The following is a 16871-nucleotide window of genomic DNA, read 5'->3' on the forward strand; positions in this document are numbered from 1 at the left end:
TGATGGAGAGACTTTATTTGCCTTCCATCACTGCTTTACTGCATTCGAGTTGGTTTTACTTGGATGTATTTCTGATCCAGCGGAGTGGGCATGGCAGTAAGTGCATTCGAGACAGTGCTCATTTTAGAGCGTGCAAATGTTTGGGCAAATATGTTTTGATTTAGTCGTTTTTGATTTGCATTATTATTATTTCTGTTTATTTATTTAGAGTCTTGTTTCTAAATCTCATGTATAAATCATACAGTACGTCACGAGTTTATTTTATATTATAGAAGTAGTTTGTTCCAATTTGGGAGAGTGGGAAACTGTGTATTTAAGATGTCCATCACTACTAGGGGTGAACGGATAAAGAGCTTGTGAATGAGATTGCGCTGTGAAGCATGTACAACTCTAGCCTCAGTGAATTGGAGGGGAGTTAGTACTGTTCTTAGTGCTTAGTAGTTTATACTGTTTTATATATACTGTGTTTTAAGCTCATAGAGCAGATGTGCAAAACTCTAAATAATCATGTTTTTGGATGCCAGCTTCGCTCCGGTGTTTGTGAACCTCCTTGTGACTGCTCGGGTCGTTATCACACATGGTGGCAGCGGTGGGATCCAGGCCTGGGAGGGCACACCGGCACGTCTGACTGAGATTTGGGAGATTTATTATGGACCGATCAAACCCAAAATCAAAGTCGTAAACTAAGCATGATATTTTAAGATTTGTGCCCATTTCTAAGTGAAAGTAAAAATAAAGGTATCAGTTTGAATAGCGGGTTTTCTAAGCATGTTTATTAAAAATTACTTGAATGTCCTAATTGAACTATGGCTATTCCTGGCTTAGTCTAAGCCCCGTCTGTGAAGCCGGGCCTTAATATATTATATGTGTTTTGATTGATCTAATTTCTCTATTTTAATAAATGCTGCATTAAACGAATTTCAGGGATCTGCAAACCATCCGCAATGTTTTCATTGAAAAGATAGTTTTACAGGGTTATGAAAATAACCATCGATAGTTCAATTCTGCTTTCGTTCATAATCATAAACAATAATTTCAAGTGTCTGTCCCGATTTATTTAGTTATCATGAGCATTGAAATGTTTAAAGAGGATGTCATAACAAATGGCAATAGACTCTTTTAAAAATAGTTTTTCACTATCAGTAAAAAACTGCTAAAAGAAGCTGTGGTAGTTTCTGTTTTCACATGAGGTCAATATTCCAAATATCTCATAAAATCTAATCTTTTTATCTGACATTACAGTGAAGTTCAAGTAGTTGCCACAAACCCCCAAACCTTCCCACCCAAAGGATTCATTTCTACCTGACATGGCGGGATAAATGCTCTGGAAGAACAGTGATGAAACGGATAACTAATAAACAATGGCTCTTTCTTGATTAAAAGAAACCCGTCCAGCAATGAAAAAGTGTATTTGCCAGTTACTCTCATTCATGCATTCTTTATGCCATTTCACCACATAAAACTTTTTGAAATCCTTATGAGGCACTCGTATTATTCTATTTTATTTTGATGATTTTTAATAGTTCAGTCTGGTTTAATATAAAATCATTGTTCTGCTCCAGCGGTTCCCAATCCCAGTCCTTGAGTCCACCCCCCACCCTGCATATTTTGCATGTCTCTCTTAGTTAACACACCTGGTTCAGATAACCAGCTAGTTAGAAGACAGCTACGTGCATGAACTTTGTTCTGATTGATATGATCCCTACCCAGTGTTCATTGCTCCCTACTCCCTGAGCAGGGGAAATCCGTTGAAGTTTACTTCGGAACATTCATTCAGGGATTTGCCCTGCGCCGCTGCCTGCAGCATCTTCACACACAGACGGGTGGACATCATATACCTCTGTAAATAAATACAATTGAAATTCACGTCTTTCACGCTTTAATGCAATTTGAATGGAACATATACACTCGTTTCGAACTGGAATCATGGCAGAATATCCGGTGATGTCCACTTCATTGGGCACTTAAGGTTGAATAGAATAAACATTGCACGTGATTAGAGATATATATGAAGCGTGCAGTCTGGGGGGTGGGGTGAGGACTGGGATTGGGAAACGCTGTTCTACTCCATCAAATATGACTTTATATACAGCGTTTGGATCAGTCCACCACATGAAAGCTCACTGCCCCCCACTGACAGTAAGAGCTCAATGTACGGTTTCAGTTTTTTCCATATTGACTGATGAAAGTGGCTTTCCTGTAGCTCAAATTTCCTGTATTTATTTATTTATTATTTGACAGGGTCATTGCAATTAAACATTGTACAAAACAAGTTTTGTAACTGATGCTATGCAAAAAGAGTTTATAGCTAGAGCTAATTTTCAACTCCAGTCCCTGGTTGGGCCTTTACACTACAACATTTTCTATTTCCTCATAAAAATGTATCTATAGACACACCATATAAATCACTTACATACACAAACTAGCTATTTACAAATGGGTACATTCCCGTTTCGATTTCATCCAAGACTTAACTCGAGAAGTGAACATTTTAAGCTCAGTCATGGTTTTATGTTCAGTGGGTAATGAGTTCCACAACTTTCCACCTTTATATGAGAAAGCAGACTGACCAAATGAAGTCTTACGGTACGGAACTATACAGTTGTTATTGATAGAGCCTCTGGTGACTCTGTTGATGCTTTGTCTCTGCATAAATGAACTAAGTGGCTCAGGTGCTATATTATTGAGACATTTGAAAGTTAGTTTGAGAAAACATAAATCGCTAAAGCTTTCAAAGCTTTACAATTTATACTTCTGGAGAATATTGCAATGATGGTAGCGGATTGGCTTTTTGTCCATAATCTTTATAGTTTGATTGTATAATGACCTGATGTTTTTAGTTACTGAGAGCGTGGCCTGTGCCCATGCTGTCATGCAGTATGATATATGAGAGAATATCATAGCATGCATGTACAGGAGGGCGCCTGGTTTGGAATGTACTGTCTAATTAGTTTGAAACAGTTTAGGTTGCTTTGTATAGTTTTTGAGATTTTCTTAAGATGTTTGTCAAATTTTAATTGGGGGTCAAGGATCAATCCAAGGTATTTAAAATCTGTTACCAATTTTATAGTTGTGTCTTGCAGAGTAATCTGAAAATTTTGTTCCACAATTTGTCTTTTAGTAGAAAAACACATTGCTACGGTTTTAATTGAATTTAGCACCAACTGATTTTGAATGAGCCATTGACTGACCTCAGCCATACAAGTGGTCAAAACCTCCGCTGACTGTTCCGGTGACTTAGCGGATGCATAAAAAAAACAGCATCATCCGCATAAAGTTGGCAATTTACATCTGGACAGATTTGTGGCAAATCATTTATAAAAAGACTAAACATCAAAGGTCCCAGTATAGAGCCCTGTGGTATGCCCCTTTGAATGCGTAAGAATGGTGACTTATCCTGACCAACTTTAACACACTGATGTCTGTCTTGAAGATAAGATGTAAACCAGCTAACTGTCTCAGCAGAAAAGTTAAAGGATGTCATCTTGGATAGCAGTAGGCTATGACTGACCTGATCTAGCTGGCTTTCCTGTAGCTCAAATAGTAGAGCATGGCGCTAGCAACGCCAAGGTCATGGGTTCGATTCCCAGGGAAAGCAAGAGCTGATAAAATGTACAAACTGTAACTTGAATGCAATGCAAGTCATTTTGGATAAAAGCGTCTGCTAAATGCATAAATGTAAATGTGAAAGTCACTCTGATGATTCTGGAGCAGTTTGTTCTTTAGCGTGTTTGTTCTGGTGGGTCTGAAAACTACCTAAATAAGCGAATCTCTCGCCGCAGATGGAGCAGGAGTAAGGTTTCTCTCCTGTATGAACTCGCTGATGGACCTTCAGGATGTCTGATCGAGCAAACGTCTTGTCACATTGAGAGCATTTGAAAGGTCTTTCTCCAGTATGAGTCCTCTTGTGGTTTTTTAAAATAATACACTTACTGAAATTCTTCCCACAGATGCTGCAGTGATATGGTTTTTCTCCAGTGTGGACTCGCTTATGAAATCCAAATTGAGTTGGATTAGAAAAGCTCTTCCCGCAGTAGGAGCACAGATACGGTTTCTCTCCGGTGTGAATCCTCTCGTGACAGTTCAGATTAGATCTTTGACGGAATCGTCTGTCGCAGTGTTTGCACTGAAACGGTTTCTCATCAGAGTGGATTTTCTGGTGTGACTTTAGACAGCTTGAGTCTGTGAAGGTTTTCCCACATTCACTGCACTGGTACGGCCTCTCATTGGTGTGAACACGCACATGTTTCTTCAGATGCGATCGCTGGCTGAAGCTCTTCTCACAGTGAGGACACTTGTACGGTTTTTCTCCAGTGTGGATTCGCTTATGAGCACCAAGATTTCCTTTGGTGCTGAAATACTTGTCACATTCGCTGCAGTGGAAAGACTTTTCTTTGTGAGTCTTCAAGTGAACTTTTAGACTATAATGAATGAAAAAAACCTTCCCGCACTGTTCGCAGTGAAACTCCTTCTTCCCGCTGTGCTCTTTTGAATGAAGTCTCCTCTCTTCTGCGGTAGGAAAGCTGATGTTGCATCTCCTGCAGCTGAAGTCCTTCTGTTCTGTGTGTGTTCTCTCGTGTCTCTCTAAATGACCCTGTGAACTCAGTGTTTTTCCACAGGTGGCACAAGGAAAACTCTTGACCGTCAGCTGCTCTTTTGATGTTAAAACTGTTTCTCCATCAGAAGATGAACTGCCTTTGTCATCTGAAATGAACAAAATGGTTATAATATATATTTGAGAAGAGTTGGTGTGTCACTCAGGAAACACAGAAATTATGTCATATGTCTATATAAGTCTAGGAGTGAACAATTAATAAAAAAAAAAAAAGTGAAATATGGTTTATCGCAGTTATATAATAACAAAAAGGCTGCAGGTTAATTAAAGGGGTCATATTACTTTGCTAAAAAATAACATTATTTTGTGTGTTTATGCAGTTTAAGGTTCAAAAAACACATTATTTTCCACATACTGTATATTATTGTTGCTCCTCTATGCCCTGCCTTTCTGAAACGCGTCGATTTTTACAAAACTCATCGTTCTGAGAAGCGAGGCGTGCTCTGATTGGCCAGCTATCCAGTGCGTTGTGATTGGCCGAATACCTCAAGCGTGTGACAGAAATGTTACGCCCCCTTACTATATTGTGATGCCGTGTCCCGGCGTGACGACACAAAAACAATAAAACCCATTATAAACGAGGCATTTGTTGCATCCAGTGGGGACATAATTAGTGATTATAATGACTTATCCTTTCTTTTTACGTGTTGTGTTGCATCGAGCCGCGTAAACATTACCATGTCTGCATTTGTGATCGAAGAAACAACAAACAAGCACTACTCTACGCTGCTCAAAACTCACGTTTGAATCGTCAGGGGCAAATTCTTTAAATATGAAAACACTTACAGGCTGAGAGTCAGAAGCGCCAGACTGTTCTTGCAAAGTTGGAATTGCCCCACTTTATAGAAACAGCCTTTGTGCAGCTGGCATTGTAGGTTACTCTCACAGATTCAGGAAATAGTCCTCTGTAAAATGCGCTGCACACGCTCTAATATTTGGGTTGAACTGTTCTGGAACAGTGTTGTAAATACAACTTAACCACTGATTTCTAGTTGTGTCCTCTTTTAAACAAAGTACTTTCAGAACGAAACAGCATCTCCAGGACATGGCGCCGGCGGCAGCAACAACACTACAGCCAGAATATTAGCTCCGCCTTCTTTCATTGCATGTACGTTTGGGTGGTGTTATGCAAATCTCCCCACACCGTGACGTAGACATGTGGGACGTGTTTGAACAAGCCGTTTTAGGAGTGCGTGGTCAAGTCTTAACTTTGATAAAGAATATCTCTGGGTTTGAGACTTTAGTCTTTGTAACTTCAGGGATCTTATCTATTCATGAACAGCTTGAAACACCCCAAAGAGAAAGAAAACTTGAAATCGCATCTTATGACCTCCTTTAAATAAACTCATGCATAGACATATTGATAAAGTGAGTTTGGAAATGCAACAGTCGCCATCCATTTTACTATTATCATCATTTAATTTTACAGTATAACAGTATTATTACAATTGCAATGTAATTCTTTCACAATTTAACAATAATTCGGTCATGACAGAAATAACTGAAATTTGATTTTTGGACAAATCGTACAGCCTAGGCACAGCAAATCTGTCTCTCTTATACACACACACACTAGATCAAAATCTCAACAGAGAGGAAAAATAATAAATATACTATCATTTGCCATCATGTTCCCAAATATCTTAGAAAATCAGACCATCAGAGACCAACAGCCAATATGAACCTGATCCTGCAGAGTCTCTGTCATCAAAAACAACAAAAGGTCATAAAAGGAAGAAACAAACCTGGAGGAATGAAATCTTCATCATCATCATTCCCATCATTCTCATCCTCCTCCTGCTCTTCCTCAGGACTCTGTTGTTGTTGCTCTGCGGTGGTTTCTTCTGCTCTGCTCTCTATCAGGTTCCTGCAGTCCACCAGTTTGACGGAGCACATCTTCAGCGGCGTCTGCAGCATCTGCTGTTCTCCAGCGTTACAGTCAGAGGTTTGATCAGTGGATTCATGATCCTGAGCGTCAGTATAACAGAGTAAAGTGAGGCTGAGCTCTGAGTCCTGTGTGTCTCTGGATCTCTGATCTCTGACGCTCCAGACTGAATCCTGAGCTTCTGTCCCATCAGTCACACGCACTGAAACCTTCTCCACATCCTGACAAACATCACAGATAAACACAAATAAAGAACAAGCTGCTGATATTAACCTCATTACTCAGAAGTTATCTCTGGTGGTTATATTGGAGATGAGTTATTATATATTGCTGCTGGTTTAATCTGAGACGCTGATAAGAACTGAGTTTGTGAAAGAAGTGTCATTGAGTGTTTGAGCTGAAGGATGAAATGAAGAGCTGTTCAAACCTCTCTGTTCAGTTTGTCTCCTCTTTCTCTCAGCTTTGTCTCCAGTGAAGCCACCTCTTTCTTCAGCCGACAGATTTCTGTGATGAAATCCTCAATATCCAGCATGGACAGATCAGTTCCTACTGATTTACAGCAGACCACATCCACCTGCGCTTTCATCATCAACATCTGAACACAAACACATCATGAAGTGATCAAACTAAAATCAGAGCAGAACTGAGTAAAGAAATTAACTTCTGGAGAATATTCAGAAACATTAATGTCAGATAGAAATATATTTGGTTAGACTCATTTAATTAGGTTAATTGTTGACTAGTAATTTCAGCTAGATCCTTACAATAATTAAACATGGTTTAATTATAGTAAAAGTGTAGTAACCATTTTTTGTTTTGTGGTATACTGATGACCATTTGTATAGCCAGTTTTAGGAGAAATACCATTGTTAAACTATGGTTAGTGTAAAAAACCATGGTTCATTTGTCGTTACAACACTTAAAACAACAACAACAAACAATAGGTTTTGTGGCTTTATTTGTAGTAAAACCATGGTTCATTTTCTTAAGAGACATTTTATTAATATCTAATTCAATTTAGGTGGATTTAATAAACTTTACTTAAATATGACTGAGATTTAATCAATTTTATGCGTCCTTCAAAGTGTCCAGCATCGTAGTTATATACAGTAAGTAACAATGGTATAATGTGGTTTTATTACAAATACCTGCTAAGTTAAACTATGGTTACTGTAGTAAACCCTCGAGGTTAATTGTCCTAAAGCAGATGTTGAAGGAACGCTTAATTTAAGATCATTAAGACACTAAAGACAGCAAATGAACAAACACAGAAACAGTTGAAACACGTACCGAGACTGAGCTCCAGTCTGTGTTTCTTCAGTGGTTTTCCTGGTGAAGTCAGATCCTCACAGCGCCTCCTACAGTACAGACAGAGAACTACTGCTCATCTCTATCTGTCTAGTCTGCGTTACATTTATGCATTTAGCAGAAGCTCTTATCCAGAGCGATTTACAGTGCATTCAGCCTATAATTATTATTATTTTTTTATCAGCATGTGATAAAATGTATGCATGTTGGTAGATATTCTATCTGCACCTGCTTTTCTCATTAAAAAAATAAAAAAAAAATGCACATTTCATTTCAGTGTTCAGTTTGCACAGCTTAAAAGACAAGATTAAGTTTTTGAAACGTATATGGGTCATGCTACAGAAACATCCACCTTTCTGTCCCTAGACTTTACAGAAACATTACAATTGAAACACACATTAGGGTTACAATTTTTTTATATACATTTTAAAACGAAACAATATGTTATTTGGACATTTACACCTTCCTGAGACATCAATGTTGCATTATTATTTTTTTTAAAGGGGACCTATTATGCAAAAAGGTGTTTGAACACAGTTTTATGGCTGCAGTGTGTGAAAACAACTAGCCTAGATAATGTTAAAAATCCACCAAGCGGGAAAGTGCTTTACTTTGAGGTCAAAAACAGGATTTTCTACCATTTAAAATACAAACGTCTATTCATAACTATCAAATATATGATGTACATGGCATAGAAAAACAAAATGCCAAATAAATATAAAATATATAATGAAAATAGTGGTCCCTGGAGTTGTGTCACTGGTGTTGCCGTTTAACAAAAACCTGTTATTTTGAAAAAAAAAAAAAATAATCAAAATCTGAAATTCTCATTTATCTCATGATTTCATGTGAAGCTTTTAGTTTATGTCACTGGTATGACTATTTATTGTTAGGGAATTGTAAAAAATATATAATACAAATGGTTTAAACTAATTAATTTAGTGAGTATAGCATGATTGACAACATGTGGTTTGATATCTTGCAGCAAACGTTTTGTTAAATGCATTTTTCATGAAAATTGTCACTGGTGTCACCTTCATTATAGATAACACCAGTGAAGATCAGTATCTCAGGTCTTATGTGTGACACTGGTGTTACTGTGCTGTACTGTTACTGTCTGTCACATTAAATAAAACAATCTCCTTATTTCTTGCATTTTCATTATTTTTCTGTAACTGACTACGTGTTTAAAAAAAAAAAAAAAAAAGAAATAATATTTCATAAAAACTTTTAATCTTGCTAAAGGTAACACCAGTCACAAAAATGATACATGTGGTCTTGAAATAATTGCACAAAAAAGCTAAAAATAATAATAAGAATTAAGCTGTCATTTATATGTATTCATAAAGTTGAAAGGTAATCTAATAATGTGGTTTAAGTTTAAATGTAAAAAAAGGAAATACATTTTAAGACACCTTGCCATACCAAAAGTGGACGTTTCTGTAGAATGACCCATACATTGATGTGTTTGATGGGTTTTCCTATGGTAAATGTAAAATTTAACTAATTCAAATTATGACGGCGAATAGGACGTTATTAAACAGCGAAATGCAATCGAAACGGCTCGTTCAAACACGTCCCACATGTCTACGTCACGGTGTGGGGAGATTTGCATAACACCACCCAAACGTATACGCAATGAAAGAAGGCGGAGCTAATATTCTGGCTGTAGTGTTGTTGCTGCCGCCGGCGCCATGTCCTGGAGACGCTGTTTCGTTCTGAAAGTACTTTGTTTAAAAGAGGACACAACTAGAAATCAGTGGTTAAGTTGTATTTACAACACTGTTCCAGAACAGTTCAACCCAAATATTAGAGCGTGTGCAGCGCATTTAACAGAGGACTATTTCCTGAATCTGTGAGAGTAACCTACAATGCCAGCTGCACAAAGACTGTTTCTATAAAGTGGGGCAATTCCAACTTTGCAAGAACAGTCTGGCGCTTCTGACTCTCAGCCTGTAAGTGTTTTCATATTTAAAGAATTTGCCCCTGGTTTTATTGTTGTAGTCTCATTGCGCCGGGAAATGCCATCACAATATGGTGAGAGGCGTAACATTTCTGTCACACGCTTGAGGTATTCGGCTAATCACAACGCACTGGATAGCTGGCCAATCAGAGCACGCCTCACTTCTCAAAACGATGAGTTTTGTAAAAATCGACACGTTTCAGAAAGGCGGGGCATAGAGGAGCAACAATAATATACAGTATGTGGAAAATCATGTGTTTTTTTAACTTTAATCCGCATAAACACATTGCATTACACCAAATACACAAAATAATGTTCTTTTTAGCAACATCATATGACCCCTTTAATAGTTGTCTAAATGTTTAAAATAATGATCGCGGAACGTTCTCATAACGTTCTTGTGATGTTGAGAGAAAACGTTCTCAGAACATTAATTTGCTAGCTGGGATGGGACAGTAAAATGTCCATCATATGCACACTTTGGAACAGAGGTGCCCAAGCCTGTTCCTGGAGATCTACTTTCCTGCAGAGTTCAGCTCCAACCCTGATCAAACACAACTGAACCAATTAGGATCTGAAGGAGCACTTGATAATTACAGACAGGTGTGTTTGATCAGGGTTGGAACTGAACTCTGCAGGAAGGTAGATCTCCAGGAACAGGCTTGGGCACCCCTGCTTTAGAATCTGCTGGAAGGGTTTTTTTGCCTATTCTTTTAAATTTGGACATACTTCTTTTGTCAAATACTGTTTTTCACCTAGTATGCAATAGAAAATCATTTTTGGATGCAGCCACAATATTTGAAATACAGCAGGCAAAAAGTACCCAGATGAATGACCACTTCCACCAAGATTTTGAAGTGTGCATTCGATAGGAACTTTACTGTCCCATGAGGACACCGGAGCAGATTTATGAATGTAATTGCACTTGGGGAGCGAAGGCTGGCCCGTGTGGTCCGATCCAATAGATGAGCTACAGTAGCTCAAACTGGTCAAGAAGTTAATGCTGGTTCTGATGGAAAGGTGCCAGAATATACAGTGCATCACAGTTTATTGTGTACGGGGCTGCATAGCCGCTGACCAGTCAGGGTGCCCATGCGGACCCCCTGTTCACCTCGGAAAGCACTAAGAGTGGGCACGTGAGCATCCGAACTGGACCACGGAGCAATGGAAGAAGGTGGCTTGGTCTGATGAATCATGGTTTCTTTTACATCACATGGATGGCCAGGGAACACAAGGCACCAGGATGCACTATAGTAAGGAGGCAAGCTGGCGGAGGCAGTGTGATGCTTTGGGCAATGTTCTGCTGGGAAACCTTGGGTCCTGCCATCCATGTGGATGTTACCTACCTAAACATTGTTGCAGACCATGGACACTCTTTCATGGAAAGGGTATTCCCTGGTGACGGTGGCCTCTTTCGGCAGGATAATGCACCCTGCTACAAAGCAAAAATGGTTCAAGAATGGTTTGAGGAGCACAACAATGAGATTGAGGTGTTGACTTGGCCTCCAAATTCCCCAAATCTCAATTAAATCGAGCATCTATGAGATGTGCTGAACAAACATGTATGATCCATGGAGTCCCCACCTTGCAACTTACAGGACCTTCAGGGGTCTAGTGGAGTCCATGCCTCGATGGATAACACAATAATAGGAAGGTGCTCATAATGTTATGCCTGATCGGTGTACATTTGAAGTCTATCTGAACTTTAATTCTATTTGACATTCCAGTGGAGTTAAAATAGCTGCCACAAAACTCCCAAACTTTTCCGCCCAGAGGATTCATTTCTACCAAGTAAGCAGGGGCGTGTCTAGAGCATTTTCAGTGGGGGGGGGGGGGGGGCATGCTGGGGCACTGCCTCCAAACGGGGTGGCCGCCAGTGACCAAAAAAAAAAAAAGCTAAATTCTACAGTATATTACGTAAATCCTATTGATTTCATTATTTTTTTAACTTGAATAAAGTTACTTGTAAACAAATGTAGTAATAAAGCACATTTTTGATTAATTTAGTTTTTTGTCATCCCTGTATATATCCATTAAGTTAAATTTTAGAGCAGTGTTTATTATTTTTAGTGTTTTCATAAAACTAACAACTTACTCTCATGCATTAACAAGTAACGTGTCACCAGACAATTATTATTATTATTATTTTTGGAACATTCTGTGCATATTGTCATTTGGTGCAATCTTGCTATGTGGTCACTGTCACAAAATAAACTGATACAAAATATGCAAATCACCATGACAGTGTTTATTGTTTGATAGCGCCCAGCGTATTTTACTTTTATTGTGTTTTATTAAACGTTGACTGAACATTCGATTGAAATCAACCACGACCAACGCGAGCAGAGCCTGACGGGTAAAAACATTGATCTGAGAAAACCATACAAACATATTAAACCATACATAAAGGTTACCTACCAGCTCTTTGTTTGGTGTCTTGACTTCCCAAACTTGATAAAGTAAAAGTCCAAGTCCGCGACGACCGTTGTTTCTCTGGCGCTGCACTTCTTTGAATCGCGAACTGCAGTAGAGTCTATAAACTGATTGGCCGTAAAATGAACCAATCACAAGACATCTAATAGGGGGGGCACCTGGGGTGGCCAATCGAATTTCAGGAGGGGCCGGTGCCCCCCTGGCCACCACGTAGACCCGCCCCTGTAAGAGTGTACCTTACATGGTGGCATAAATGCTCTGGAAGTACAGTGATGAAATGGATAATTAACAAACCATGGCTCTTTCTTGATTAAATTAAACCCACCAGTGACTCTCCTTTGTGCATTTCACCACATAAAATATGATTAACAGCCTCATGAAATCAACACACTATTTCCCAGTTTAATACCATAAAGCTGCTTTGACACAATTTGCATTGTAAAAAGCGCTATATAAATAATGGTGACTTGACTGGATAAGTCTAACTTCTAGGAGTGAACAATTAATTTAAAAAAATCACTATATGGTATAGTGTAGTTATCCAATCTCAAAAGCCCGCAAGTTAATTAAATAAAGTTAATTAAAAATTAGTTTCAAAATGTGAAAGTGAAAGTGAAGTGACATACAAAATGCAACATTTGCCACACATTTTACAATATTTATAATGTAATTATACAGTATAATAGTATTATTGCAATCACAATGTATTTCTTTCATGATTTTATAATATATAATAATTTATTTATTAATAACTATTTGAAATTTGGCCCAATTGTGCAGCCTTACAAATACACAGCACATCACAGCAAATCTCGATCACTTAAAAAACACGTTCTAGATCAAAATTGCAAAAGAGAGAGAAAAATTCTATAATTTGCCAAAAAGTTTCCAAATATCTCTGAATATTTTTCTCAAACCTGATCAGAACATCATAGACCAACAGCCAGTGTTGGCAAGGTTACTTTGGAAATGTAATAGGTTACAGATTACAAGTTACCTTATTTAGAATGTAACAAGTAGTGTAACTTTTCAATTACTTTTTTAAAGTACTATAAGATTTGATTACTTTTTTAAATTTATAATATTTTCAACGGTTAATTATTTAACCTTACAATGTTACCCAACACTGATTACTGTCAGACTTTCAGAATCCTGCCTTATTAGCTTTTACCAGATGTTATCGGGGAATGTGACGACTGACCAATCAGAATCACGCAATTCTCAATAGTCAGGCTCTTTCAAACTAGGTGCAAGAGCATATTTAGGTATTAACATATGCAGTTATTTATGATCTTATTTCTCGCGCCAGCTCAGAGGGGGGCGCTGTGAGGTTCTTCAGCTCGAGGAAACAAACCATAGAAGCAAAGAAGAGCTACACTTTAACCCTCAACCGGTAAGTGCTTTTAATGTCTTTTACACCATTTACCAGATTTAGATTCACTTTTATGTTCGATTTATATTACTGATCTCGTTATGGGTTTGTTGATTTTGTCTGTTTATTGTTTTGATTATGTAAGTGATGCTTCCCCTCCGTATCTCGCTATTTTGTGCCGAACGCTAAACGAGTTTATTAAAGCAGTCACAGGAAGTTAATTCACTGAATAAAGGAGGTTTCCTGTCATATATATCCCTGCTTAACGCTGGCTCGGAAAGATACTGACACACCTAAACACATTTTGCAATGTTCTCCGAAGTCAAAGTCATATAGATCAGTTCATAAAACACGTTTACCAAATAAGCCTGGCTTATTTCAGTTAGTCTGACTTATTGTCAGTTGATTTGGTTCAAAATAAGTCAGACTAGCTCAAATAAACCTGGGTAATTATGGTAAACTTGTTTTATGAAACAGGCTCCTGCTCTCCTTCATAATCGTAAACAATCATTTTGAGGTTAAATCAGTGTCAGTTCATTATAAATGTTGTAATCATGATGTGTTTGTGTTCAGATGTTGATGATGAAAGCGCAGGTGGATGTGGTCTGCTGTAAATCAGTAGGAACTGATCTGTCCATGCTGGATATTGAGGATTTCATCACAGAAATCTGTCGGCTGAAGAAAGAGGTGGCTTCACTGGAGACAAAGCTGAGAGAAAGAGGAGACAAACTGAACAGAGAGGTTTGAACAGCTCTTCATTTCATCCTTCAGCTCAAACACTGTCGGTTTGTTGAGTGAAAATCTAACTTTTAATTTCTAATTGAGTTCCCCAAGTCGACTCATGATTCCTGTGTCAGATTCAGCTGATATATCTTGTTTTCTTCACTGTCAGGATTCAGTCTGGAGTGTTAGAGATCAGCCCACAGAGCAACTCTCTGATCAGAGATCCAGAAACACACAGGACTCAGAGCTCAGCCTTAGTTTGCTCTGTTATACTGACGCTCAGGAGAGCGTGTGCGACAGTCATGGATCCATTGACCAACACTCCACAGAGTCTCTGGGCTCTGACTGTAACGCTGGAGAACAGCAGATGCTGCAGACGCCAATGAAGATGTGCTCCGTCAAACTGGTGGACTGCAGGAATTCGAAGGAGACGAGGGAAGAAACCACTGAGGAGAAAGTACAAAGTGACAATGATGATGATGATGACAATTGTGATGATGGTGATGATGATGACTTTAATCCCTCGGGTATGTTTCTTCCTTTAATATATGATCCTAACTGGTGTATCAACCAATGGTTTTACATGGTTTACAAGTTTCTTTAAGCTGAAGGTGGTAGGTACACATGCTTACCTGTAAGGATACTCCATGACAAAATGAGGTTTGAGAGCAGGTTTAGGGAGATGTTTGGGAGTAGTCATATTGGACCAGTATACAAAGAATTATTTTCAGAATTGTGACCCTGGACCCCAAAACCAGTCTTAAATCTGGGGTATATTTGTAGCAATAGCCAAAAATACATTATATGGGTCAAAATGATTGATTTTACTTTTATGCCACAAATTATTAGGAAATATTAAGTAAAGATCATGTGCCATGAAGATATTTTGTTAATTTCCTTCTGTAAATATATAATATAAAAATTGATTAGTAATATGCATTGCTAAGAACTTCATTTGAACAACTTTAAAGGCAATTTTCTCAATATTTAGATTTTTTGTTTTGCACCCTCAGATTCCAGATTTTCAAATAGTTGTATCTTGGCCAGATATTGTCCGATCCTAACAAACCAGACATCAATGGAAAGATTATTTATTTAGATGATGTATAAATCTCAATTTCTGAAAAAAAATACCCTTATGACTGGTTTTGTGGTCGAGATTCGCAATTTATATTTGCTTTCATGCTTTGTGTGTTGGAGACATGCAAGTCAAAGTTAATAGAAATATTACTTTGTTCCTCTCAGGTGAAAACACCAGTTTATCTTCTGATGAAGAAATGGCCTCAACATCCAAAGAGCAGCCGCCGGCCAAGAAGTTTTCCTGCGTCACCTGTGGGAAAACATTCTGCAAACAGGGAAATTTAGTGAGGCATGAGAGAAAACACTCTGAACCGAAACGCTACACCTGTAAGAAGTGCAACATCAGCTTTCCTACCTTGAAAGAAAGAAGTATTCATTCAAAAGAGCACCGCGTGAAGAGGGAGTTTCGCTGCGAGCAGTGCGGGAAGGTTTCCTTCTCTTCGGGTAATTTGAAAATTCACATGAAGACGCACACTGGCGAAAAGCCTTTCCACTGCAGCGAATGCAACAAGTATTTCAGCACCAAACAATCTCTTCTTGTTCATAAGCGAATCCACACGGGGGAAAAGCCGTACAAGTGCCCTCACTGTGAGAGAAGATTCAGAGATGGGTCCCATTTCAAGACACACATGCGTTCACACGCCAGCGAGAGGCCTTACCAGTGCAGCGAATGTGGGAAAACCTTTAAGCAACCCATTTGTCTAATATCACACCAAAAAATACACTCTGAGAAACTGCACCAGTGCACACACTGTGACAAACGATTCCGTCAGATTTTTCAGCTGAAACGCCACGAGAGAATGCACTCTGGAGAGAGACCGTACCTGTGCTTTCACTGCGGGAAGAGCTTTTCCGATCCAGCTCATTTCAGAGTGCATCAGAGAATTCACACGGGAGAAAAACCGTACCAATGTAGTGTTTGCACGAAGAGTTTCCGTCAACACACCAACCTGCTGAAGCACCAGAGGATTCATAGCGGAGAAAGACCGTTCAAGTGCTCTCAATGTGACAAGACGTTTGCACGATCAGACGTCCTGAAGATCCATGAGCGAGTTCATACAGGAGAGAAACCTTACCGCTGCTCCATCTGCGGCGAGAGATTCGCTTATTTAGGGGCTTTTCAGGCCCACCAGAACAAACACGCTAAAGAACAAACTCCTCCAGAATCATCAGAGTGACTTTCATCGGTCAATCTGGAAACAGGACTCATTCAGCTCATCCTGAAATTGTATCTTGAGTTTTTAAAGGGATAGTTCACCCAAAAGTGTAAATTCTGTCATTACTTACTGTAAGACATTCATTCGTCTACTGAACACAAATTAAGATATTTTTGATGCATTCCGAGAGCTCTCTGACCCTCCGTAGACAGCAAGGATCCTTACACGATTAAGGCTCAGAAACGTAGCAAGGAGATAGGAGTATCACATTTGTAAACAACACATGTACATGGATACGTTGTTTACATTCATATCATATCAGCTCGTACGGAGCT

At 38.7% G+C, this 16871-nt stretch overlaps 3 protein-coding genes across 4 annotated transcripts in view; 1 reads left to right on the forward strand and 2 right to left on the reverse strand.

The window, feature by feature from the left end:
* Positions 1-16871, reverse strand: part of LOC306872949 (uncharacterized protein) — an 819728-nt gene that overhangs the window by 614244 nt on the left and 188613 nt on the right. The window lies entirely within an intron of this gene.
* LOC306872914 (uncharacterized protein) lies at positions 1865-7834 on the reverse strand. Of its 2 annotated transcripts, none has more exons than XM_079421838.1 (4): positions 7791-7834; positions 6928-7095; positions 6361-6721; positions 1865-4704 (listed from the first exon to the last, which is right to left on the reverse strand). In XM_079421838.1, exons 2-4 carry the CDS (start codon positions 7093-7095, stop codon positions 3692-3694), a joined length of 1542 nt encoding a protein of 513 aa, XP_079277964.1. In that variant the 5' UTR covers positions 7791-7834; the 3' UTR covers positions 1865-3691. The 2 variants fall into 2 exon arrangements, with proteins under 2 accessions (XP_079277964.1, XP_079277965.1); XM_079421839.1 differs by having other exon boundaries at positions 7649-7797.
* Positions 11067-16672, forward strand: LOC306872260 (uncharacterized protein; the record flags this gene model as incomplete). Its single annotated transcript, XM_079420757.1, has 5 exons — positions 11067-11261; positions 13514-13597; positions 14150-14317; positions 14469-14826; positions 15545-16672. The coding sequence occupies 5 exons, from the start codon at positions 11067-11069 to the stop codon at positions 16555-16557; spliced, it is 1818 nt and encodes a 605-aa protein (XP_079276883.1). The 3' UTR covers positions 16558-16672.

This window comes from Barbus barbus (assembly GCF_936440315.1).
Source record: "Barbus barbus genome assembly, chromosome: 7".
NCBI classification, from domain to species: domain Eukaryota; kingdom Metazoa; phylum Chordata; class Actinopteri; order Cypriniformes; family Cyprinidae; genus Barbus; species Barbus barbus.

Coding starts and splice junctions, on each gene's coding strand:
- LOC306872914 (XM_079421838.1), bottom strand. CDS start 7,095: ATGTTGATGATGAAAGCGCAGGTGGATGTGGTCTGCTGTAAATCAGTA. Junction 6,722..6,927: donor GAGACAAACTGAACAGAGAG/GTTTGAACAGCT, acceptor GATGTTTGTCAG/GATGTGGAGAAGGTTTCAGT. Junction 4,705..6,360: donor TGAAGATTTCATTCCTCCAG/GTTTGTTTCTTC, acceptor TGTTCATTTCAG/ATGACAAAGGCAGTTCATCT.